Below are 25,997 nucleotides of genomic sequence, written 5' to 3'. Positions count from 1 at the left end.
TGACTTTAAAAAAGGCGTTGTGCCGGTTTTTCTAAAAAAATATCTCCGTTGCGCCCGTTGCGTCCGTTGCGCCAAAAAATCTCCGTTGCGTATTTTAGTGGTACCCATAAACAGTAACACCGTTTCGACCTTCACCCTAACCAAAATGGCGACCACTGTTACTGCCAGACTGCACAACACTATGTTTAAATCGGGAAAGCTCTGTTCTGCGTTAAGGTTTAGGGCAAGTATTTATTGCATTTGGTACATAATCATAATACTTTAACAAAAATTGTCATTTGAAGTATTGTCATCAAAGGAAAGGTCTTGTTTTCACTGATTTTTATTTCTTGAAAGTTGTCCTTTCAACTTTCACTTCAAAGTTTCTTTCTAAAGGTCAAGGTCCAGTCATGGCTTAGCATTATTGAGATATTTTACATTGCCATTTTTATTAATTTATTGATAGTTTTATGTATAGAAAGTTCACACTCAAATAATTTTAAGCTAAATAAGCTAGGTTACCATGACAATCTAAAATCCTACACAATTTATATCAATTGTGTTGGAACCACTGACTCTTGGGGGTTACAGGGTGTACCACTGTGCCAGATTCTGTAAACACTCTATCAATAATCTTTTAACTTCAAAACACAAATGGGACATCTGCTGTAATGACAAAACTGGTTTTTCAAACAATTTTAACATAAATTAAAAGTCTTTACAACGTAAAGACTGCAGTCAAAATGTAAACACAAATTTTCTGTCCAACCAATTTGCGACCTTAGCCTAGCTTATTGCGCTCTTTTTTCATTTTTTGAGCTGGAATCCAGGCTATAATTCTCTCATGACAAAATTTGCATCAAAATCATCATTTGTGGGAGACCAAACCTGACCACCAAATTCAAAAATTTAGAATTCATTGTAAAAAATAGGAAAATGTGGAAAACAACACACTGCTGATTGATTTTAAAGAATTTTTCTTTGGGATAGGAGCCCTATAACTGCCCCTGCTATAAAAGGAAAAAGCCCCGGTTGTCGGTATATCAGTTGCTTTTTTATCAACAATAAATGCATGTTTCTTTTATAATTAAGTTATAAAATTTATTTCAACTTGAGTAAATGGTTATATTTTAATGTCTATTTGAAGAACGTTGACGTTGGAAATTTGGATGCAAGAGTGCAATGCCTGACCTCTTATTATAGCTATAATCATTTGCAGAGTAAACAATAGAATATCCAAAACATGAGCAATTGCTGCCAAAAATATTGTATATCATGTTAAAAATTTGAAATTAAACACTCAGCTTTTATCTTAATTAAATCAATGTCAATTAAATATCTGTCCAGACACATGCTACTGTAGTGTGTGTACAATTTAGATAATTTTGATACCCTCCTTGACGGGCCTCACTCAGACATATATGTCAACATAATCAGAACTAAACAAAGTAGTTTGCTAGATAGGAGAAAAACCTATTACTAAACTGTACGGTATCAAATTTTCAGATCTTTACTTTTGAAATAATGAAATCTTTATGCTAAAATGTTCAAAAAGTGTCTGGCTGATGGTCTCTGACCAGTACACCTATATGTACCAGCTTAATAAGTGCTCAATGTAGAGCCAAGAACTCCTCATATACTGCTTGATCAGGATGCAAATTAAATTTCTATTTAAATGAATGTTGATTTCAATATCAAAGATCCTGTATGTTGTATTTAAGGTTGTTACCACACTTAAGGTATGAGCCCCGTAATGGGCACTATAAGGAACTGTAAAATTGACAACATAGGTCAGTTATATCCCTTAAAAGACACAAGAATGCAAAATTTAAACAAAGTTTACCGTATGGTTTACGAGTTATGGAGATTTTTCTTAAGTAAAACTTGGCTATTAGAAGGGCTCTTTTTCAGAAATGAGAAACTTTAAATATTCTATTTTATAATCATTATGAAAAAATGTTTTTCTATAGAACATTTTTATGAAACATATAATAGCATTGAACTAACAAATGACCCAGCAAAATTATTGTTTCCACTCAAAATGTTTGAAATATGTATATAAAAGTAACCCTACCCCACCCATTTTAAGTAGTTTTTTTGATCGCTTTTCTACTGGCAGGGCCTTATTCAAAATATCCCTAAAATTTACTCAAATCAGGGGCTGTTTTCAAAGTTTGCATAAATCTTTTTAAAAGTATATTGATTGTGCTTGTCAAATATAAAATACTTTTACCGTTTAGTTTTTATTTTATTAGACTTTGAAAATATCAGGTACCATATTTGATAATAAATTTGGCACAATTTAGCCAATAAATACCAATAATAATTTCATAATTAAAATGAAACACCTTTTTCTTCTCAAGAGTGATCTAGGAGACACAAATAACGTTCAAAGAAAAAAAAGAAAGAAAAAAAAAAAGTTGCCTCTTCTGGGGCTTGAACCCGCGCCCCCAGTTACAATGCAGTTGACAGTAGTTCTAGCCTATTTGAATACTCTTCAAAGTGGAGGTAATGCATTAGGTGGACCATACCTTAAGTGAACTTTTATATATACGAGGGTTGTCCCAAAAGTTCGTGACAAATTTTATAGCCGGTTCATTTTTAACGCCAAAAGAAAATAATTCACACATATAACCGTTAACTTTATTATTTATCATTACAACAAATCATTCACAAAAAATTTACCCTAGTTACTTAAGAATTTTCAGTATTAAGGACATTGGTTTGAGTTGCCGCCGCGCGTCAAATAATTTACATTATGTTATGAATAGGCTGAAATTAATTACGTATATTTCAAATATCTGATGATGTGTCTGCACAATGTTACGTTGACTTCCTCTGCTGCTATGTTTAAATCATCTCTGAAAATTTTAGTTAAATAACTTAAAAAACGAAAAAGATACAAATAAATGAAAATATCTCATATAAAATAGGAAAGTTAAAATGGCGACGTTCGAAGAATTTGCGGCGCAGTGAACATGTCACTCAGGTTTCATGACTATTTCGAGATGACACATGTAACGATTTTCAACAGATATACCAAATATAACAGTTTAGCAACATATTCTGAGCATTTGTGTACAAAAGGCATGAACAGAACCAGAGTTTTGCGCTACAAAAAGCGAAAATAAGGAAAACACGGATAGGAAGACCGATGTTCGTCGCTAAAAACAGGAGTAACGAGACCGGAAGTTCGCGTAAAGCAAAAATTAATGTATGCCATCCAAACATTCAACAGACATTAACAACCACATGATTTAAGTCAGAAATTTACGATTTATGGGTACCATTATTGCGTTGAAAGCCATTGAGAGTATTTGAGAAAGGCGCCTTATATAGATTTAACGCCGTCTTTGACGTTGGACGTGCGCCGCGATTCAGTTAGTTGCGATGGTGTTTATGGCATATTTTTGTTGTTTGTTGATATTTATCTAAGAAAATTTGTGAAAATGTTTAAATTATATGGGTTTATAACATATTAAAATATCAAATTCGTACCTGTTTTATTTAGCTTTTAAACAATCTTGTCACAGAATATTGGGACAACCCTCGTATATGTATATAATTATGCTTCTAAAACAATTTTCAAACATCGAAGAATATATGTAAAATATGTATTGCAAATATTTGCCCACATTTAAAATATGTATTGCAAATATTTGCCCACATTTAAAATATATGCGTTCATTTCTTATTGAAAAATTTGTTTGTTTGTTCTGACCCCCAAACATCTGTGGAGTGATATAATTATAGTCATAATTTACAAATGCAGCCTTGTTATTATGGCAGGTAGAAATCCACCTTTCTTAACCCTTTTTTTTTTGGAAAAAGGAAAAATAAATTGGACCTTCTATCTTGGCTTCTTCATTTAATCTTTGTCTAAAATAAAACTGTTCAATTTAATTGGTAATTTTGAAACCTTTACAGTGTTTCTCAATATTTACTGAATTTAAACTTTTGATCATTCTGTACCTGTACATAATATCATTTAGTTGCATTTTCTTGATCCGTTTTCATAATTAAGTATCTATATCTTTTAATTAAATAAGCTATGCATCATTGCACAAATGTTTGTTTTGATTATAGGAAAATGTTATAGAATAATGATGTACATGTACTTGAATGGCCAAGGTCATAGGAAACAAGTGACTTAATGTTGGTTTAAATAATATGATTACATTTTATATTTTAACAAAATAAAAGAAAATCATTTATGATGTCTGATATTTGATACAATTCCTCGCATCCAAACTCCCAAACTGTGATGTTTTTGGACAATAAAATTACCGATTTGGATATTTATATTTGTTTGCGTACTTATTTTCAGTGCAACAGATATTTTAGTGGTTATGTCACATGTATAATGAATACATCACATATCTAAATATAGAACATCAACATAATAGCACACACTTTTGGTTTGTCTATATTCAATAGTGAAAAATAGGGGTGGTGTAAGAATTAACAATTGTGTCAGTTAAGAAGACACATTTAGCCCTGTTTTATGCAAATCACTATTACTAGGTATGTCAGAAATATATCTTTAAAGTTTTTTAAGATACACACCCGGAGTGTGCTTCACTATTCAAGATTTTGATATGAGTGACCATACACTCGAGGGACAAGGTGAAGGCAGCTGCTTAGTTAAAATAATTCATTTTAGATTTTAGTTAAAATAATTCATTTTAGCAAAAATGTAATAACAGTTATTACCTGTTATTTGAACAACTGTCAGGTTAAAATGCAGTTTGAAAATGCAAATCATGAAACTACATGTATAGCTGCAAAACTTAAAAATGGTATTTTCAATTATAAATACTTAAAAAGTAATATAAAATAAATAACTATATTACAAGTGATATAACTACAGTGCCCATCAAAAGTCTGGAGACAAGTAAATAAAATCATGTATTCTTGACAAAATATTCAATTTAATACAATTTGAATGTATAATAACACATAACAATTCATTCATGTCATATATCATCACAAAAACAATACACAACTTAGATAAAATGGTATCAAAATGCCAAATATTGTCTCATTTACACTTATAGCACAACAACCAACAAAAACACTACAGAAAAGGTTACACAGTTAGTACTTAGTGTGTCCACCTCTAGCTGCCGAAACGGCTTGAATTCTTCTTGGCATACTCTTAACTAATGTTCTACATCTGTTAACTGTCAACTCATTCCAGGAATCACAAACATTGACTGACAATTCTCTAAGATTACCATGATGCTTGTTCCTGAGCTTCGTTTCATGCCACAAATTTTCGATGGGGTTTAGGTCTGGAGATTATGGTGGCCAGTTCTCCAAGCACCTAATGCTGTTCTGGGAGTGCCATTCTTTCACTATCTTGGCCCGGTGGCATGGGGCACCATCATCTTGGTACCAGAACTCATCTCCATACCCTAGCAGATGAGCTGATGGTATGGCACAATTGTTCAAAATGTCAATGTAACCATAGGAATTCAAGTTTCCATTCACGACCTTCAGAATACCAGTTCCCCGGTAGCTCATGGCACCCCATACCATGATTCCACCACCTTGAAATTTAACTGTTGAAACAACACATTTGTCCAAAAGAGCTTCACCTGGACGTCGTCTGACAAGAATTGGTCCATCTGTCTGAAACATGTTGAACTTGCTCTCATCAGTGAACAAAACAGTGGACCAATCCACCCATGTCCAGCTAGCATGTGCTCTAGCAAAAGCCAAACGCTTCTCTCTATGAGCATTGGTCAGAAGTGGCTTCTTAATGGCTCGATGACTCTGTAATCCAACTTGCTGAAGTCTACGACTAACTGTGGAATGTGAAGCATTAACTCCAGCCAATTCCCATGACCTCTTGAGCAATGGAACAGTAAGTCTTCTGTCTTGCAGAGACTGCCTGATAAGTAAGCGATCATCTCTTAGTGTAGAGGTCTTTGGACGGCCTGAACGAGGTCGATCATGGTGACTTCCAGTAACTTCAAATCGTACCAGGATCTTGTAAACAGTGGATCTGGAAGAAGAACAAGGAAATTAAGCAAAGAAAAGACATTCAAAGCTACATAATTTTTTTTATGTATTCAGGAAGTGAAAAAAAAAAGAAAAAAGATAAATTTAAGACACTAACCTTCCTATTCCCAGAGTGTTGGCAATTTCTGCAACAGCAACTCCTTGACTCCTCAGGGTTTCACAGCGCACTCTGTCTTCATACGAAACCATTGTTTTGCATTGGAATATTCACTAGACTCACCATGGATGTTTTGTTCATATTTGGGCACACCATTTTTATTGATAATCAAAATGTTTTGAAGTGATCGAAATTACTAGTTAATTATCAGTTTTCCCTAAAAATATGTAAATCTGTAAGTCTGTCATAAAGATATGAAAACTTTATGACTTTCTTAACATTTATAGACAAATTTTGCCAATTTTACACAAAAATCAGTAAATTGTTGGTTGTCTCCAGACTTTTGATGGGCACTGTATAATTGTTTGATTAAACATTTTCAGGTGTGTGGTGTACAGCAGTATGGAAGGTCAATCTACACCTCTGGTTCCAAGCTCAAGGACATGTACTGGAATGATAAAACAGTGGATGGAGAACCAGTATGTACAATTACATATTATTCTATTTTAATTTTAAAAAGAATAAAGTCACACAGTCATGTACAAAACGTACCACATATGTCCACATTGCAAAGGTTTTATTCTGTGTCCATCAAAGCAATCATAATCTAAAGTCAATAGAGAATATGTAATACCAATACAACATGTATCTATGCTTGAAGTTGTACAGCAAAATGTATACAGAATAATTTCTAATTTAGAAGGAAAACTATGTTTGATTGTACATATTAAAGACTTGAGAAAAAGTTATAGGTTTCAAGTTTGGCTGAACATTTGTATTTTATGAAATTTCACTATGAACCATATTTACTCGCCTATTAGTCAGACTGCTTATAAAACAAGGGTCCTTATTTTGACTCAAAAATGGCACTTTTTGCTAAGAACCTCTTATAAGACGGTGTAGTAATTTTTCAATGGAAATATACTACTGCACCTCAGCTTTTAAATGAAAATTGTTGAAAATCATGAAAATGAATTGACTGTTGGATGAATAACCTTTTTCAAAAAGAACTCAGTGTGTAATAATAAGTTTAAAATGCATAATATGCATGACACCTATGAATTGGTATGTTTTGAAGATTTATTTACCATTTTGAGACTAGTGTATGAAGTATAAGTTTACACTGTTGATAATAATTGCAAAATATTCTTCAAAAGGATATTATTGTGTTACTGTATGAATGAAAACTTCTCACCATTTACATTGATGACATGCACTCCAGCTTATGATAATTTCTTATTGTATAAGAGAGTTATGTGCATGTAGTTCCGAGCTTCTGACAGCAAGGAAACATTCTTGCCCTTATAAATAAGGATTTTCATTTTAACTTTATTACTTAAGTGTACAGTAACTTATATTTCAGTTATTTGATAAAATACTTATCGCAAATAGAGGAGAGATTGCTTGCAGAGTCATTAATACATGCAGGCGTCTTGGTATTAAAACAGTTGCTGTCCATAGCGAGGCTGACTCAATGGCCGTAAGTTATTTTTTAATGTAAATTTGTTGTAAAGGATAATTATACTGTAAGAATGCTTTGAAATCTGTTATTTTTAATTCCCGATGAAGAGTATCTTTTACACAATCTCGTAGAAAAGATTAGAGTAGTAAAACCTGACCAGAGTGCTGACAAGTGTTCCTCTTTTATATTAATATTGCCTTATTTATACAATTAAGGAAAATTTTCTATGCTATGCTCTTTCTGATGATTTATTTAAAATATTTGACTGTTTTGAATAGATCTCAATCTATATGGAAAAAAGAATAAAACTATTTTGCTTTATTGATTTGTTCTAAATTACAGTACAGTATGCATGATGTTGTTATTTTCATTAAAGTGATATTTTGTGAATAAAATGTTTAGATTATATCTCACTGAGATAAAAAAAGTCATTATTTTATTGATTGATTTACAAACAATCATTACAGTATTGTATAGTTGTGTTCTATCATAAGTCATCAATAAAATATTTTATTACCAGGTTCACAAGAGAATGGCAGATGAGGCAATTTGTATTGGACCAGCTCCAACAAACCAGAGTTACCTTGTGATGGAGAATATTCTCAAAGCTGTCCAGGACACTGGTGCTCAGGCAGTAAGTACATATTGTGGATATTGCCTCTTTTGTTTTAATAGTTAAAAACATGTTAGACCTAAATGAATTTTCTACATCTTTGAGTATTAACAATCAAAATTTTTCATCATTCTTATTTGGTCCATTTTACTGTTATGTTCAGTAGACATAATACATGTAGTCTTATAGGAAAGAATGTTTTATCAAAACAGATTGTGCAGTTTTCTTTAATGGTAATTTGTATTGAATGAAGTGATGTTTTGTGTTCTTAATGCAATATCTTCAATGATTGAAATGTCGGCCATGAGGCAATACGGTCAAATTCCTGGTAAAGAGAGTTCAGCTGTAATGCCATGTAGAGTACATCATTTCTTTAAACAGTGTGCCCATAGTATCACAGAATTGCTGTACTCTTTGGTATAAAGATCAAAACTATTTCCTTCCCTTTGTGTGCTAATTTTCATATAGACTTTGTCTTTATCATGAAAAATAACAGTGGGAATTCCTTAATTAGTAGTTAAAATATAGTCAATAAAACTTAAGACTCACTCCTTAAGACTTTAAATAATGCATTATGCAAGAACCTTGTTTAATAACAAATGCACTGATTAAAATATTTGATGCTCAATATACCTCTAGAATGTATTGTAGGCATATTATACATATAAACCAGTTTGGAAAATAGCCAAAAAAAGACTTTGTTAACTGATAGTCTCTTAAAAAGTTTGATTTTATTTAATACAAAAGTTAATACAAGAGAAAATTAAAAGATTATTAATTATTATTTTCTGAATATGGTATTTATTCAAAGTTGGGTTTTAACTCGGGTTGCACTGTGTACATTTTTAATGGAAATTTTTGAAAACAGAAGGTTCTCTTTATATATTGAAGACAAATTAACAGTATAGTAAAGGTGATACATGTGCATTTGTAGTTCTAGTAAGGTAATATAAGTAAAGGGATCACTGACATATGGGACAAATCTTATTTGGATTTTGTACACACAGGTACATCCAGGGTATGGCTTCCTGTCAGAAAATACAGTGTTTGCTGCAAAACTGGTGAGTATTTCCATATTTCTTAATCTTCCAATTTTCTTGTATTGATTTTGTTCTGTGTCAATGTTCAACTCTTGTATGCTTATAAGAAAAATAATTATAATAGATTTTATTAGCTCAAGTAGCTTCAAGTAGCTTGGATGAGTGGAAAAGGTTGTTACACTGTGGTGGATCTACCAGTGGTTATACTCAAGTGCCTACCCTCTACCTAGTGGTTCTTTGCTGATGGTCCTACTTGGTTGTACTCTGGTTGTCCTACTTGCCAACTGCATGGTGATTTACTCTGGTGGTCCTACTTGTTGATTCTACTACATATTGTACTTTTATCATAAATGAATTTAATATTGAAGTTTCGCAGATGTTTTTAAAGTAAATTATAAGTTTTGTTCATAACACCTCTTTGGAGTTACACATGTACTGTAGATAATTATATAATAATTTACAGAATGAAATAGGTGTTGAGTTTATTGGACCAAATTCAGAGGCTATACGAGCTATGGGAGATAAGATTGAGAGTAAAAGAATAGCAACTAAAGCTCAGGTGAACATGATTCCCGGACATGATGGTGTTGTATCTGATGCTGACCATTGTGTAACACTAGCCAATGAAATAGGTGAGATTTGTTGTCACTCTCTTATTTAGTACACTTTGGTTACATCAATATTTAGAAAGGCGAATAGAGAACAGAATGAAATTTCTTTTATGAATTAATGTAATGATGCAGTGGTGTTAGATATAAGGTTAGCTATCTAGCTTACCTTTATATGGTTGGTGGTTCCACTCAGGGGACTGCTGTACTTAAAACAATGTAATCTATCTGTATCATGGGGTTTTTTTTTTCATTATCAATTCAAGGGGGAAAATTGCTGTTTCTTGATATATCTGGGTCTCTATGTAACAGTTAATGTTTGGAAGTTGTCACATTGTAAGGGCCAATCTGATGTCTTTCTTTCCAATTTAAAGCTAAAAAAACTGATTTTGGTACTAAATGATAAACAATATAGTATTTATTTTTGGTTACAGGTTATCCAGTGATGGTGAAAGCCTCAGCTGGAGGTGGTGGTAAGGGAATGAGGATAGCATGGAATGACAAGGAGTGTAAAGAAGCATTTAGGTACATTTACTGTACATTTATAGAGATTGTTTGTCAGTATTAGATTGAAATATACAATGTATATTGCTGCAATATTCAGTCTGATCATTTACAAGCTGGTTTGAAAAGTGTGAATAGTTAATATGATATTTCATGTATAATTAAATGGGGCATCTGTGGCCATAAGGATACAAGATCTATCATCAAAACCACTGAAGATATAATCTTGCCATAAATGTATGTCACTGTCAGAGACACACAACTCAAGTATAGATTTTTATTTTCTATGAAGTATAAAAGTTTTCATTGATTCAAAATGACAGATGTTTGATCCTAATTTCAACACCTATTAAGATGCATTGTTTGACATAAAATCTACAGATTATCATCACAAGAGGCAGCGTCAAGTTTCGGAGATGACCGTATGTTGATTGAAAAGTTTATTGATAATCCGCGTCACATAGAGGTACAAGTGCTTTGTGATAAACATGGTAATGGTATCTGGCTTAATGAGAGGGAATGCTCTATACAGAGAAGGAACCAGAAAGTTATTGAAGAAGCCCCAAGGTAAAAAAAAGCTTTCTTTTTTTGTTTATATGAATAACATGATCAGTATTAATTATGTCAGTGTTAAGAAAGGAAGAAAAAAAATATTTTTAAGTTAAAATAACCAAGAATATATGTATACATTTTGATGCTTGGTTGCTGTCTAAACAATTTAAGGGAATAGTTATTTATTACATATGCCACAAAATTTGGCATATGCATCTGTCACAGAAAAATGTTCAGCTAGACTAAATGTTGGACCTTGGACCCACGTAACTGCTTTGCAGCTCTATGGCTCAAAGTGCTGAGCTATCCAACTGTTCACACAACTTCTCCCCTAATTATTGAGTAGTTCTATACCAAATACATCTTTTTCAAACATTTTGATGCTTCTTGAAAGTTTTACTTATTCTATAAACTTAAATATACAGTACATTGTTATTTTCATCATAAAGTCAAGGTAGGAAATATTTGTAAGGTTGAATATTTCTAAAACAGATAATATAATATTATACTTTATGTTACAGTGTGTTTGTTGACCCAGTAATGAGGAAGAAGATGGGAGATCAGGCTGTACAGTTAGCTCATGCAGTAGGCTATGATTCTGCAGGTATTCTCCATTGTCTGTGTAAAACAATAATAATTGTTAGAAATAAGCATTTTCTAGTAAATGTTAAAAATAAGCATTTAAAATAATTGTTAGAAATTTAAAAAAAATTTCAGAGATAAGCATTTTAAAATAATTGTAAGAAATAAGCATTTTAAAATACTTGTTTAAATAAGAAATAAGCATTTTAAAATATTTGTTAGGATTAAGCATTTTAAATAAATTTTTAGAATTCAGCATTTTAAAAGAATTTTTAGAATTAAGGATCTTAAAAATGACTTTCATTAAAAAAAAATTGTACATTGATCAGGAATTACAAAAAAATTACTGAATATATTAATGTTTGAAAGGTACTGTTGAGTTTCTGGTGGACTCTAAGAAGAACTTTTATTTCTTGGAGATGAACACAAGACTTCAAGTAGAACATCCTATAACAGAGTGTATTACAGGCATAGATATTGTACATCAGATGATACGATCTGCTAAAGGTATTTATAATATATTCTAACACTCCTCGAGATTTTGTCACTATACACAAAGAAAAAAACCGGCGTTAAACTGCCAATAAACACTAGTTAGGGACTCCTTGTATATGCGTCTGTTATGTTTTCTCCCTCGATTATACAGTTTACAAAGCCTTTTAGAGCAACAATAAAAAGCATTTTTATTTATATTTTCAGTTCTTATAATGTTTTCCTTTCATACAATACTGAAATAATATCTCACATACATTAATGCCACATATTTGATCCATATTAACTAAAAAATATTTTGACAAAACGGCGCTGATCCATAAGCAGTGTAATGACGTCATCCTAAGTAAACAACTCATTCATGATGTCATTTCAAACATACAAGAATGATTAATCAAACACTGATGTAAACACAATAAAATCCAGTCTAAGATGTAAGTTTTTATTGTTGAAAACTTGATAAACTAACTTTTTTTTTTCTTCTTATTTCTTTTGTTTAATAATTTCTGTATGTTAGCAACAGTAGGATGCGAAATCGAACAGCATTATATGAAAATTGGCACTGGAAGTTATCTCTGGTTGAAAAAATAACATAAGTGATCTTCCTTATTTTGTCTTGTTAGAATCTACATAATACATGTATCAGTCTGAGCGGTGTTAATCGGCTATTTAACTCTGGTTTTGTTATTTTGATGTGAAAAAATTAACCACTTGGGCCTATGGCCTTTGTGGTCAATTCCTACGCATCAAAACTAAATAGCCGATAAACACAGCACATACATATATTATTTCTTAAATAAATATATGATTTATATCTGTTACATTCTGATATTTTATTGTTAACCCTTAACCTACTGAATTTCTGAAGTGGACTTGTCCAGCTTCCAACATTGGAACAGTCCATTTCCAATGTGGATATATCAAGATAAAATTTAAAGTTATTTAGTCATAGATATGCAGGCCAGCCTACACACTAGTGTCACAGATGAATCAATAATTCCAGCAGAATTACGATAAGCCTAGAATCTGAGTAGTTTCATATTGAGTTTGAGCAATATATATGCTTTGAAAAAAAATGGAGAGTGAATCACATGAGAGTAAGTTAAAAAACAACAAAACATAAAAAAAATGAAAATAAACTTTACATGAAATTTGTTCAAGACTTTTAAGTTACAAATCCTTATATTTAGAGATTTTTTTTAATTGAAATTAAAAAATGAATTAATCACAGAATACCATTTGTTTCCACTGGCTATTGATATAAAATATGTCACATGTTCTTTTACAAACTGATGCACAAAGTTTTGTTTTATTTCAGGAAAAGAGTTATTATACAAACAGTCTGATGTACCAGTAGATGGATGGGCAGTGGAATGTAGAGTGTACGCTGAAGATCCATTTAAAAATTTCGGCATGCCATCCATTGGTAGATTGTACAAATATATAGAACCTTCCCATATTCCAAAGGTAATTTCTTGTATTTTTGCAACAGTTTCATTTTGTATTTAGCTCAACAATGCCAAACATAAAGGGATATTCTACTTTTGATGGTGTTAACATTGGCTTTGGACAGCAGTTGTTTAAGATTTTTAAGACAACTTCCCTGAAAGTATTAACTTTTAAATGTCACAAAGGTCTTCCTAATTTCAAATTGCAGGTCATATGTCAAGAACAATAACTGTAATGATAATCCAACCGTTCGTGTGAAAGCTAGTATTTTGTTTAAATTTATAAATAGTTACAGAAGGGAGGTAATTTTTAATAAAACTGAATGTCATAATTTTTTCACACTGTCAGGTAGCAGTTTAGATTTCTAATTTAGATTTATTAGTTTCATTACTTGTGTAAAAAATAACATCATGAAGAAATCTTAACAATTACCTAACTTGTTTTTGTTACTCTAACAAGTTACCTCCCTTCTAGAAATATAATTAGTGTCACTTAGCAATAGATAAAAATGCAATAGATAAAAACCAGACTGTTAATTTCAGGTGCGATGTGATAGTGGTATACAGGAAGGTTCACAGATTAGTATCTATTATGATCCAATGATCTGTAAGGTAATGTCTCATCTCTGTTTTATAACTTTTTGTTAATAGATTGTTGAATTGTGCTAGTGACTGTTGTCAAAGAATCAATAAATAACAAGTGATAAAAATACACTGGTGTATAACATGTTATAAGTTCACTTACTAAAACAGATGATAATACAACTTGATATACATGTATTCACATCACATGAACTTAAGTTTTTCATGTTAAAACTTGGTTAAACTTTACTGTTAAAGGACTTCATATTTTATTGATTCATTAGTGTTTTGTTTTTATTTTTCAGTTGTTAAAAAAATGTTTCACATGCTGTTTGGAGAGTTGATTGAACTTAAAGGTCCTTTCTTATGCTTAAGTTATATAGGGTGTTTCATTTTATATAGTGGAAAAGATAATAAGAATTTTTAATGTGTTTAGTGACTTCATTAATTTTCAGTTAGTTACATATGGTGATTCTAGAACAGAAGCTCTGGATACCATGACTACAGCCTTGGATTCCTATGTTATTAAAGGTTAGCTTTTAGCAGTTTTGTTTAATTTGTACAAGGAATGCCAGAATTGAGTTGTTTCCATTAAAGAGCTGGGTTTTTAGATCTGTTTTTATTATTTTATCTAATACAGAAAGTTTGCAGTGTTCTAATTTCATTTTAGAGTATCTTGATAGGTTATATGGCTGTATATAAACACTTATTTACAATATAACCCTCACCTACAGTACGCTCACCGCGGGTTTTGCTTTTTCCGCGATACCACCGCGGACAAATTTTTTTTATCGCGGACAAACGTGGGGGTTCGTCCGCGATGAGAAGCCTAATTTCCCCGCGATCCCCGGTGTTCAGTTGTTTCCACCGCGGACAAAATTCTGACGACCGTTCTTCATTCATCGATAAAATCAGTCACCCGTTTCCCGCGGGGGAACGCCATGGTCAGTTGGTCAGTATAAATTAACCTCCAAAAATAATAGACGTTTTATTATTTTTTAACGTCATCTTTTTTACACAATGACTTGAAAATTGACCACAATCGTCTCCTTAAATGTTATTATACGTTAAATTATTTGAACGGAATTTGAAATAAAAATAATTACAGCTGTACCTGTTTTTGTTGTTGTTTTTAATATTCAATTGTATGTACTTAAAACTACATGTTGTCTACAAATACTATTATTCCTATGAACAATAATATCTTAAGATAAAAATAAAATGAAATATTTTTAACTTGAAAATCGGTCGATGGAAGTTCTTAGAAAATAACTGCCATGTGCTTGTTTGCCTTATATACATGTATGTACATGCATACTGTTCATAATAAAATAACAAAAAGTATAACGTCAAGTTTAACAAAATTCTGCAAAAAAAATCTATAAAAAAATAAAAAAGAACAAACAAACAAACTACTAAAACAAAAATGAAAATAAACTTCAACAGTTGATACAAACTTCAAAACATATACATTACGCTCACACCTGTAATTAGATAAATCAAGAATATCATTTAATGTATATTTTGGTGAAATAAACGCTTTCTTTTAATGTTCCAAATAAAATATAAGACTTTATGATCAACATGCAAATAAACAGAAACAGTAAAACGCATCTGACAATTGAAAGAGACGTCCTGGAATATTGCCTGAATAAATTGTTGAGGGTTACGTTTTCAAAGTTTTTAAATAAGAAACAAAAGCTGGCATATAAATTGTTGCAGTATCTTTTTCATAAATGTCATATGCCGAATTTTTCATTATTTGACTTCAAGTTTCTCACTACCATGAAATTGCGACGACAATGATTTATCTTGATGTCGAATACATATTATACATTACCCAACACAATAACAAGAAGAAGAACAAGAAATACACTGCATTTGTACATGTACTTTTATTACAACAAAAAAGAAAACAAACAAACAAATTTTACATATAGTTATATGTATAGTACATGTTACAGTACGTACGTATACTGATATTTAAATACAGTAATTAATTTTTAAAATTAAAGGTTTCCACCACGTTGACTGGTGTTTGACCGCCGTGTTCCTCCGCAATTTACCACTGCGTTCCGCGGGGGAAACGGTTTCAGCCGCCGATTTATGTCCGCGGTGGTGAAAATTTTCTGCCGCGCTGAGCGTACTGTAGCAGCTCAGGTTATATATACAAACAACCATTTATACAGGGTCATAATACCTGAAAAATAATCTGTCAGTAGAGTCTTTATTACTAATAGTGTTATTGTGAAGAAAGCAAAAAGTAATATTCTATTTGCCATGGATAGTTACTATTGTTAATTGTTTGTCATTTAGGTATTTTTTTATTTCAGGGGTTACACACAACATCCCATTGTTAAGAGATATTATAACTGAAAAGAAATTTGTATCAGGGGATATTACAACAAAATATTTACAAACTGTCTTCCCAGATGGTTTTCAGGGTAAGTCACTTTAAATTTTTGTATAAGACTGTATCTTGTTATCCTTTTATATCTAAATTCTAAGACTACTCTAACCAGAGACATAATAAAAAGGGATCAACCACTTTCGATTAGATAAGTAGTCTTATATTGGCATCTAATTGACATAACATTATGTTAAGATAATTTAAATACAAATTTACTGTTAATTTTTTTTTGGGCTTACATTTTCTTGTTAACACTGTTAAGTTCAGACAAAAATATCACAACAAAAAACAATACATAATGGCAGTGCTTGCCCTTTATTGAATGAAAAGATAACACTGCCCTAATATCATGTTTCAAGTCCCTTAAATTGTGTCCTAGCTGTAATCATGAGCTTGCATAAAGGAATTTTTCCTCCATTTTCCACAATGTGCTCATTGTGAGCTTATGTGACCCCCTTCCATCAGTCTTCGTGCATTGTGGGTCATCAACAATTTTATATTACAACACTTCCTCTGTAACTAATGACTGCAAATTAACAAAACTTCACATGAATGAATGACCTTGGTGGCCCCCTTTCAAAGTTGTTCAAATGATTCTGGTCTGTTGCATTAGTAGGTTCTCTTAAACAGAGAAAACTGAAGGTTAGATTTTTGACATGAAAATCATTGTCTGATGGACCTGTATCAAGATTGTTTAAATTAAAGTCTTTGGGTCAAAATTGGCCCTGCCTCAGGGAGACTTTGTGACCTTCTTTCTATATGCTCGTAAGAATTTCTTTCGGGCATATTATGTTATACCCTCTGGTGTCCGTCTGTCCCTCTGTCTGTCCGAGCAAACATTTGATATTTATGAGCTTCATTCCGTAGTTAAATAAAGAACAAAAACTCATAAAATTCATATTGTGAGCTATTTTTTGTTTTTATGAGCTGAATTCAGCTTATGGACTTACGTCCAGGTGTAGTTTATGAGCTGATTTGCCTCTTAAATATCAAAGTTACGTCCGTACGAACCCAGAGGACATTGTGTAACTTGGAGAACAATGGGTAACAGTAAATTCTCTTTGATCCTATTCATTCCGTTTTTACTTTGTTTCTTTTTTTAAGCCTTCTGTCCTGTGACTAAAAATTGCCAAAAAGATCAAAGGAAAAGTCACATAAGTACCATTTTGTGAGTACGTCCATCCGTCCGTCCGTTAGTAATTTGGTTTCCAGAGCATAACTTAAGTTCCATTTGGCCCACAATATTCAAACTTTATATGATGATTGTCCATATTGGGTAGAAGACCCCTATTGATTTTGGGGTCACAATGTCAAAGGTCAAGGTCACTATCGCCTTAAAACTAAAAACAATTTCCGGAACATAACTTATGTTCAATGTGGCCCACAATACTCAAACTTCATAGGATGATTTTCCATATTGGGTAGAACATCCCTATTGATTTTGGGGTCACAAGGTCAAAGTTAAGGTCGCTATTACCTCAAAACTGAAAACAGTTTCCAGAGCATAACTTAAGTTCCATTTGGCCCACAATATTTAAACTTTATAGGAGGATTACTATTTGAAGGAGGTAATAGTTTATTTAATTTATGTAATGTCTTACAAATGCTTCATCCTTACTAAAAAAAAAAGAACACTTTCGGGCATATAATGCTCCGCCTAGCGGTGCTCTTGTTTATTCATTGTTCTTCAACTTTGGAATTTGGACCATGTGCACAGTTTCAGATGTAGAATTGAACTTTGATATCAGTTGACCTAGATAACAGTCTGTCCTCAGGTGCGCACTTTAGGGTCAATGACCCCATTGTCTAAAGTTTAATCCTTTTTACATCTTTTTTTCACAAAAGAATAAAAAAAATGGTTAGGGTTTGTAAAGCTTGTATTAAAATGTATATATTTTATATATTAACAGGTAAATCACTGTCAAATACAGAACTAAAAGAATTAACAGTGCTGGCAGCTTGTATTTACACAAAGGAACAAATTATTGCTCGAACTTTTAAAAACCAGGATAGGTGAGTATTTATTCGAACTAGAGTTAGTAGAAAGTTAGTTCATGTATTTATTTCAGCTAAAGATAGTAGAAACTAGGTACATGTATTTTGTCCATGTAGAATTAGTAGAAACATTAAAATTCAGAATAGGTAAGTATTTCCTCCAGCTAAAATTAGTTGAGACAGTGAAAACTAGGATAGGTGAGCCTAGAATAAAGACTTGAAAATACATGTAAGTGTTCCTGTGTGAAACTACAATACCTGATATTTGGCATATTACATAACTTTTTGTGGTCTGCTGTAAAAGTTATCTGAAAGAACATTACCCAGATATTTGGCATGAAGCATCACCATGTATACCTTTACAAAAAACAAGTAGAATACTAATATATGAAAATACATAAAAAATTCATATCAATTCCTTATTGTATACTAGTAACAAAGTTCTGTCAAAAAATTGAAGTTGTGAAATAAACAGCTCATCAGTACAGTACTTATTCTATTGGACTCATACACAGCTGCGAAACCAATTGTTTTGTCTAATACAGGCTATCGTCCAATAGTATTAGTATTGTATTCAACAATGTATATTAACCTCATAACATAAATAACAAAGCTTGTGGTCAAGAGCACAGATAGGGTAGGTTTGATAGTGACAGATGTTATTGTTTTGTAGAATTCCATTGATGCGTAATCTACCATTGACATGGCATCTTAATGTTGATGTAGCTGGTGTAGATATCTCACTAGAAGTTCGATACATCAAAGGTAAATACGAGGACAAGTTTGAGGTAAGATATATCTGTCTTCTTTTACATTTACTGTTATGATTTATTCTTTCATTCAGATATGATAAGTATAATACATTATAAATATCAAAATGTTTGAAATGATATAAGCTAACAGTGCAGAGTGCTGTCACACTGCACAGATATAATTTGCTATATATTGGAGACATAGGGAAGTTTTTAATGCTGTGTGTGTGTGTTTGAGTTAAAGTTATACTCGCCACCAGTCGACCATATTGGTAACTTCTCCAAAAGAGTATTAGTCATTTTAGATTTTGGGGGATAGTGCAAGATACAGAAAATTGCCCCAATTCCAGAAGCTTCTGGTTCTTTAGCGTACCAAGTGTTAAAACATTTGTACTTAGGACCTCAATTTAAGCAGTAATTTTAGTTGGCCAGCCTGGGAATTGAACCCACAATGTTGTGATTGCAAGTTTTGTGCTGTAACTGATTTACCTATGTGGGCTGGCATTTGCTAATGTTCACAAGCTCTGCTGGAGTTAAACAGTCACTCCTAATTGACACCTGTCAAAAACCTGTGACTTGGTATTTTTTCCAATTCATGCATTCAAAGCCTAAATTATTAATGCTAAGAATTGTTCTAAAACAGCTGGAAATATCTCTAAATATTTTACAACAGTAGATATTAATTTATGGCAATGGAGAAGGGCACATGTGCCTGGTGAACATTGCTACAGATTTCTTTCAGTTCTACCTAACAATGGGTTTATATTTGGTTTATTTCAGGTACAAATAGGAGAGCGTGTGTACACTGTAGGGGACACAATTAGTTTCTCAACTCCTCTTCTTGACATCAAGTTGGATGGCCAGTCACGTCTGCTACAACTGACACAAAAATTAGGTGGTGGCAGATTTGATATCAGATTTTTAGGAACTGTGGTGAGTACTTTCATAGTAAAATATGCTGATTCACAAGTGCAAGATTAGTTTTATGTACTAGTAATTTTGAGAATACTAATAATTAAGTTTGAGAAGCATATTTCCTATAACTGGTGAAGTTTTATTTGGTCTTCCAAGAAAGAATGTCCACAATACATATCTATTTTTTTATAAATATTTAAAGATTTGCAGTATTTATTTTTACTGCATGACTAAAGCAGAAAGGGCAATGTTTGCATATTTTGACCTACTTGGAATGTACCTGGATTTAAAGTGCTGTTTGCAGTGTGTAAACTACTATCTTTGTTAGTTTCTTTTTAGTATTTTTTTTAAATTTTCATGAAAATAAGAATGTATTTGGAGGCATGTTGCTTTAAGATATAGAGGATATTTGTTTAGTTCAGTGTAAGATCGGAATATATTTCACCGAGTGAGCACCAAAAAGAATATTTCACGAGTGGCGCAGCCACGAGTGAAATATGAACTTTTGGTTTTCACAAGGTGAAATATATTTCAATCTTACACTAAACTAAACAAATTTTCTTTTTATTATATGCAAAGAAATGTTTTAAAAAGACATTTAACCTAATATTGAATAAAAAGCGCGCCAAATAATAATACAATGTGATGTCATTTACGACGTCACGTCATTAAGTTGGTACCCAGTACTGTGCACGCTGGTATTTCACTGAAACAACGTAAGGGGCTTAAATTCAAAACTGTGAAATTATCAAAGTGGTAATTTCACTGTTTCAAACAGTGAAATTACCAGATTTATATCACTGATATATTTCTATAAACCACCGAAAAGCATGTAATAAAAAGTTATATTGTTCTTACCAAAAATTTCTAATGTATTCAGTGTTTTCTAACCAGCCTCCAGTACTTTCCAACATAAATTATTGAACAACAATATCTGAATTAATACACCAGTCCAAATTACAATCTCACCATTTGACATTAAAAAAAAAATAGTGCTGATGTGACTTAGTTACAAAACAAAGCTAAATTGATTTTATATTAACATTGATTGTCAGTATTTATATAAGTGTTTCTATTTTAGTTCCCAGTGCATATAATGGATCAGGTTACTGCTGAATTACATGACTTAATGCCACAGACAGTGGAAGTAGATCTATCAACTGTTGTTCTAGCACCTATGCCAGGGATGTTGAAATCTGTATCTGTTAGTGAAGGAGACAGTGTTTCAGAAGGGCAGGAAGTGGCTGTCCTGGAAGCTATGAAGATGCAGAATAGTTTAGTGGCAGCTAAAACTGGCAAGGTAATCTTATATTTATTTCAGAGTGATTTTTCTATGTTAATTTTTTGTTCAAAACAAGATATTAAATAGCCGATAAACTCAACTTAGACTGATATTATTTTGATTCTAACATGACAAAGTAAGGGAGATCACTCTTGCTATTTTTAAAAAAACATTACAAGTATGATAAACATTATCAGGCCCAGGAGTTGTAAGTTTACGCAATTTTCTAAAGTTCCTTTGATATTAATGTGTAATGTTTAACAATATTTCAGGTAAAGAAAGTGAGTTTTAAAACAGGTCAAACAGTTGATGAGGGAGATGTTCTTGTGGAACTCGAGTAAATCACTGGATAATTAAAGCAGTAAAACTATCATCGGCAGAAATCTCAGAGCTTGTAGAGTATACTGATAGTAAACTGTACTATTGAGAGTTAGTTCCCTTTGTGAGTTAGTCCCCATATCTACCAAGTGTGATGATCAAATGATCAAAATTGATTTTAAATGTGGAATCGTCACAGCTTTGGAAGATTACTTTTTTTGTTGGGAAAATATTCCTGATAGGTTAAAATTTCTTATAGATATTTATACAAGAGATGTTAAAGAATTTGTTACCTTTGATTGTATTTTCCATCTGCTTAATGCATATATTCTTTAAATGCTGTTGTACGAATTGTGTAAGTAGAGATTTTCGAATTAACTGTAGAATGTAGTTTAGACAATGTTTTTTAAGATGTTAATGAATTTTGATCAGTTATAAACCCTATGTAAATGTACTGCCATTGAAAGCAATAAGTGTGAAAGTACTGCTGTAAATTAGTGGTGTAGAAGATTCATTTTGTCTTTATTTTTTGTCGATTTATGCAGCAATTCATCAAACTTATAACATTTATGCACATGATTTAAAAGAGGGAAATACAAATAGCATATAAACACAAAAAACAAAACAGAACAGAACAGATACTTATTTTTACTTGTACAGGTACAAATTGTCTTACATGTATAATTAAGTATACAATAAATATATACATGAAATACCAGTCAGATATAAACATGCCCTTTACTAATCAATGCACGTGATAATAGATAAACCCTTAACCAGCTGAAACTGAAAGTGATTAACCATTGCCAACAGTATAGAGTCAGGCTAGCCAGTTTTTGTGTGCAGCCCTACAGCTTGATGCTTTGATTCGATTTTTTTTAAATTGGCACAATATCCTTTACATGTTTTCTTCTCTACAAGGGGATGTGAAATTTGAAATTATTGTTAGCCATTGTGAGATAAATAGAAATTGGTAATGGACAACAAATCAAAAAAATAGATGCTGGACAAATCTATATATAAATTTCAGTAGGTAAAGATTAATATATCTATCATATATCTGTGATGTAGAAAGAAGTTCTTTCTAACAAATTAGTTGAGTTCTTATTTATAAGAATCAATTTAAGAGTACATTACTTTTCTGAAAAATAAATAACAGAATCAATATTAAAAGCTACTGCTGTTGAATTTTCCAGGTACATATAATGTATAAATAAGACTGTAATATGAAATTTTTATTTTTTGTCTATATAAAACAGATTTTTGTAAATTATTAATTTGAAACCACTTACTGGGCATTTAAAATATCTTAAACATATCTGCATATTAAAACTTTGTAGTCTTGTCTGTTTTAATGTCAAGGGCCATGTTAATTGTTAGGTTTTTGGTTTTTTTTTGCTCAATTTTACGGTTTTGTTGTTCATTTTTTTATGGTTTGGTTGTTTCCTTATTTACCGTCATGATTATACATGTTTTTTTTTTGTTGTGTGTGTGTTATGAATTTGGTAAGGATGTGTGTATGGCAATAAGGTCTTTAATGAAATATTTAGTCATTTGTTGGATGATATTATATTTTAATCATGTTGTAATTTGTAGAAAATACTCATACTACTGTATTGATAGGAAATTGCATTTTATTCTTGCCTAACTTAGTCGCTAGTTACAAAAATATGATAGAATTTAAACATTACTTAGCTGCAAAATAAGAAAGAATATATTGAAAGCAATTTGAATTAGATTACTTTTAGCAGTGAACCTATCATGTGTGTAATTAACATTTATATGAAACAAAGATTAAATTTGCCAAAGCCTCTTTTTGATGCTGATTTTCTTTTCAGGAAAGAGTTAAATCAGGAAAACCAGTATAATTACATGTATATATTCATCAGTAATATACTGTTTCATCTAAGGAAATATGCTGATTGTTAACTTATGATTGTTGTAATTGATTGTTGTATAAAGAAGAACGTTTAACATTTTGTAACAAGTTGATAATAGCAATTTTATTAATGGACTGTGTTGATAGAACTGTCAGGGATTGTAAACTATCACAAATTTTGCTAATTATGTATGAACATTTATTAACAATTCAGCAATAGGACAGCATGAGTTGTTTCCCTTGTACTATAAATATTAAATTTATATCTGAAACAGTCGTAAAATACTTTAATGGCTTCAATATTTCTTTGGTTTAAACAAGATGATTTTATTTCAGGATTGTACTTAAATCTGCCCTATAAGATGTGATATTCTTCATGGTTTTAATGTTTTTAATGATTTCCTATACTAATATTTAGGTCAGTCATTTACATCTCTAACTCTAAGAACATATGACCACCACCAAATTGATTTGTTGCAGCTGGGACAAAGTATGATCGTTATTGTATGTCCCAGGTTGCAGTGTTATTTTTTTGTTGGTGATGTTGATGTTTGATATTTTTACTCTTTTTATGTAACAGAAGGGAAATAAAAAAAGAACATTAATATAAAAGTGTGAATTAAAAATAGGATCTCATTTATGTGTGAAGGTATTTGTGTTTTGATGTAGATTAATAATTTTCTATAATTTGTGAAGTTTTTTTTTCTCTAACCGGTGAAAGACATCAGGAAAGATAATAAGTCAATGATTTAGAAAAGTATGTTTAATAAAATTGTGTTGATTTTCTGTCATTATTTTTAACTGACTTGTTACCCTCTCAGAACTTGAGATTAGGGTTCCTGAATACAGCCAAATTTCCAAATCTTAAACCGTTTGAATAATTGTTTTTGCTGCTCTTACTTATTTTTTCTCCTCAATAATGTCCTGAGCTGAAAGTTATACTTACAAGGTTACGCAGGGGGAAGAACACACTCGGTTTACATATGCAGTCCAGTTCACATATACAGTATGAATCTGTAAATGCATTAACAAATTCAAGCTATCTCAGTCACCACAATATGCCTGTGGCACTGAAAACCTAACAACTGGTTTCATACACTCAAAGACTGCCCAATTGTAGAACAATACAATAGATGTTGTAGCACATTAAGAACAGAGAAATTTGTGTACTTTTATTGAATGAAATAATTCGGGTATAAAGCAATCTTATTATATAAATTCAGGTAGGTTGAATCAGTATTGTATTTTTGTTTCAGAATTGAGATGTTTACAATAAGTAAAATAAATAATTTGAATGTCACAGTAAAAGCTATAAATAGACATTTGTAAATGATGAAAAAATTGTTAAAAAGCCCTCCTTTTTTTTTTTGGAAAAAAAATTAAGTCTTATGAAAAAAATTGTGTGGTGGCATTTGAAAGGTTTTAATAGTCTGTTAAAATTTTAATTGTAAACAATGATAAAATATTGAACAATTTCTACCTCTTTATATAAATACACTGTATATATCACATAGCACACAATAAAACTAGATTTAACATCTTTATAATGAAACATGATTTATGTTTGTACTTTCAAATTGAATTTGTTTCAGGTAATTACAAAATTTTGGTATGTTTTACTATTCATAGAAATGAAAGACTTATTAAATGATAAACAGGATACTTGTATAAATACAGAAACAGAATTGTGCAGCTTGTTTGCCCATGTAATAGCTGTAGAAACCATGATAAAAGTTTTACTTATATCAACTGTTTATTGCTAATGTTTTGTTCATTATTTCTGTAATCATAGTGCTACAATATTTTTCTTTTTTTTCAAATTATTGTTTTTAGTTATTTTTATAGATAACAATAAACATGTGTTTGTCTAATTTAGATATCTTTATGTTACATGTATATAAGTAAATGTTGTAAACGGCATGTCACGTTAATGTTGCATAATAATCATGCCTCAAGATATAAAATATTTAGGCAAATTTAATTTTATTTTTCATTTATGACTTTGCTAATCACCTGAAGCAAATATTTTGTTATCTGAATATTTTTATAGAATAAATTAACCTGTTCAAGTTGTTGAATTAAAATCAGATTAACTTTATCAGAATAGTTGACATTAATTTATATATATTTCTTTGTCTTGATAACGTTACTTCATGTTCAAGGTTATTTTGATGTAAGGGTAACGTCTCTGGCTTGTATTCTGACCTGCATTTACCATTAAATGAATAATTCATTAATATTAAGAGCTGAAATGTTAAATAGATTGCAGCAACAGAGATTTATTTAACACTTTGTTATATTTGCTTTCACATATTAAGTGGTAAATGTCTGTTGTTTGTTTTAATACAAATTTATGATGTTATTTTGTAGAGCAATGTATATTAGGTAGTTAGATGGCAATTTAGTAACCACTTTTGTAGAATATGCATTGTTGGTTTTTGTAATAAAATATTTATTGAT

General features: G+C 31.3%; 1 protein-coding gene across 1 annotated transcript; it reads left to right on the top strand.

Moving 5' to 3' along the window:
* The first annotated feature begins 112 nt into the window (after window positions 1-112).
* On the top strand, window positions 113-25,997 carry LOC132731903 (propionyl-CoA carboxylase alpha chain, mitochondrial-like). The gene is made up of 19 exons (XM_060718201.1): window positions 113-223; window positions 6,487-6,582; window positions 7,467-7,583; window positions 8,086-8,199; window positions 9,186-9,239; window positions 9,682-9,850; window positions 10,261-10,351; window positions 10,712-10,897; window positions 11,404-11,486; window positions 11,834-11,971; window positions 13,275-13,423; window positions 13,948-14,016; window positions 14,442-14,517; window positions 16,320-16,430; window positions 18,307-18,409; window positions 19,065-19,179; window positions 19,924-20,076; window positions 21,140-21,358; window positions 21,613-25,997. Exons 1-19 carry the CDS (start codon window positions 146-148, stop codon window positions 21,679-21,681), a joined length of 2,190 nt encoding a protein of 729 aa, XP_060574184.1. The 5' UTR covers window positions 113-145; the 3' UTR covers window positions 21,682-25,997.

The sequence above is a fragment of the Ruditapes philippinarum genome, unplaced genomic scaffold (assembly GCF_026571515.1).
Source record: "Ruditapes philippinarum isolate M1 unplaced genomic scaffold, ASM2657151v2 ctg481_1_1_1_1, whole genome shotgun sequence".
NCBI classification, from domain to species: Eukaryota; Metazoa; Mollusca; class Bivalvia; order Venerida; family Veneridae; genus Ruditapes; species Ruditapes philippinarum.
Note: the sequence above shows the minus strand (reverse complement) of the source record. Positions and strands in the feature narration are given on the sequence as shown.

What these genes read in the sequence shown, in the direction of transcription:
- LOC132731903 (XM_060718201.1), top strand. Translation starts at nt 146, where the DNA reads ATGGCGACCACTGTTACTGCCAGACTGCACAACACTATGTTTAAATCG. An exon ending in AGTAGGCTATGATTCTGCAG is followed by an intron (nt 11,487 to 11,833) that starts GTATTCTCCATT and finishes AATGTTTGAAAG; the next exon opens with GTACTGTTGAGTTTCTGGTG. An exon ending in TCAGATTTTTAGGAACTGTG is followed by an intron (nt 20,077 to 21,139) that starts GTGAGTACTTTC and finishes TTTCTATTTTAG; the next exon opens with TTCCCAGTGCATATAATGGA.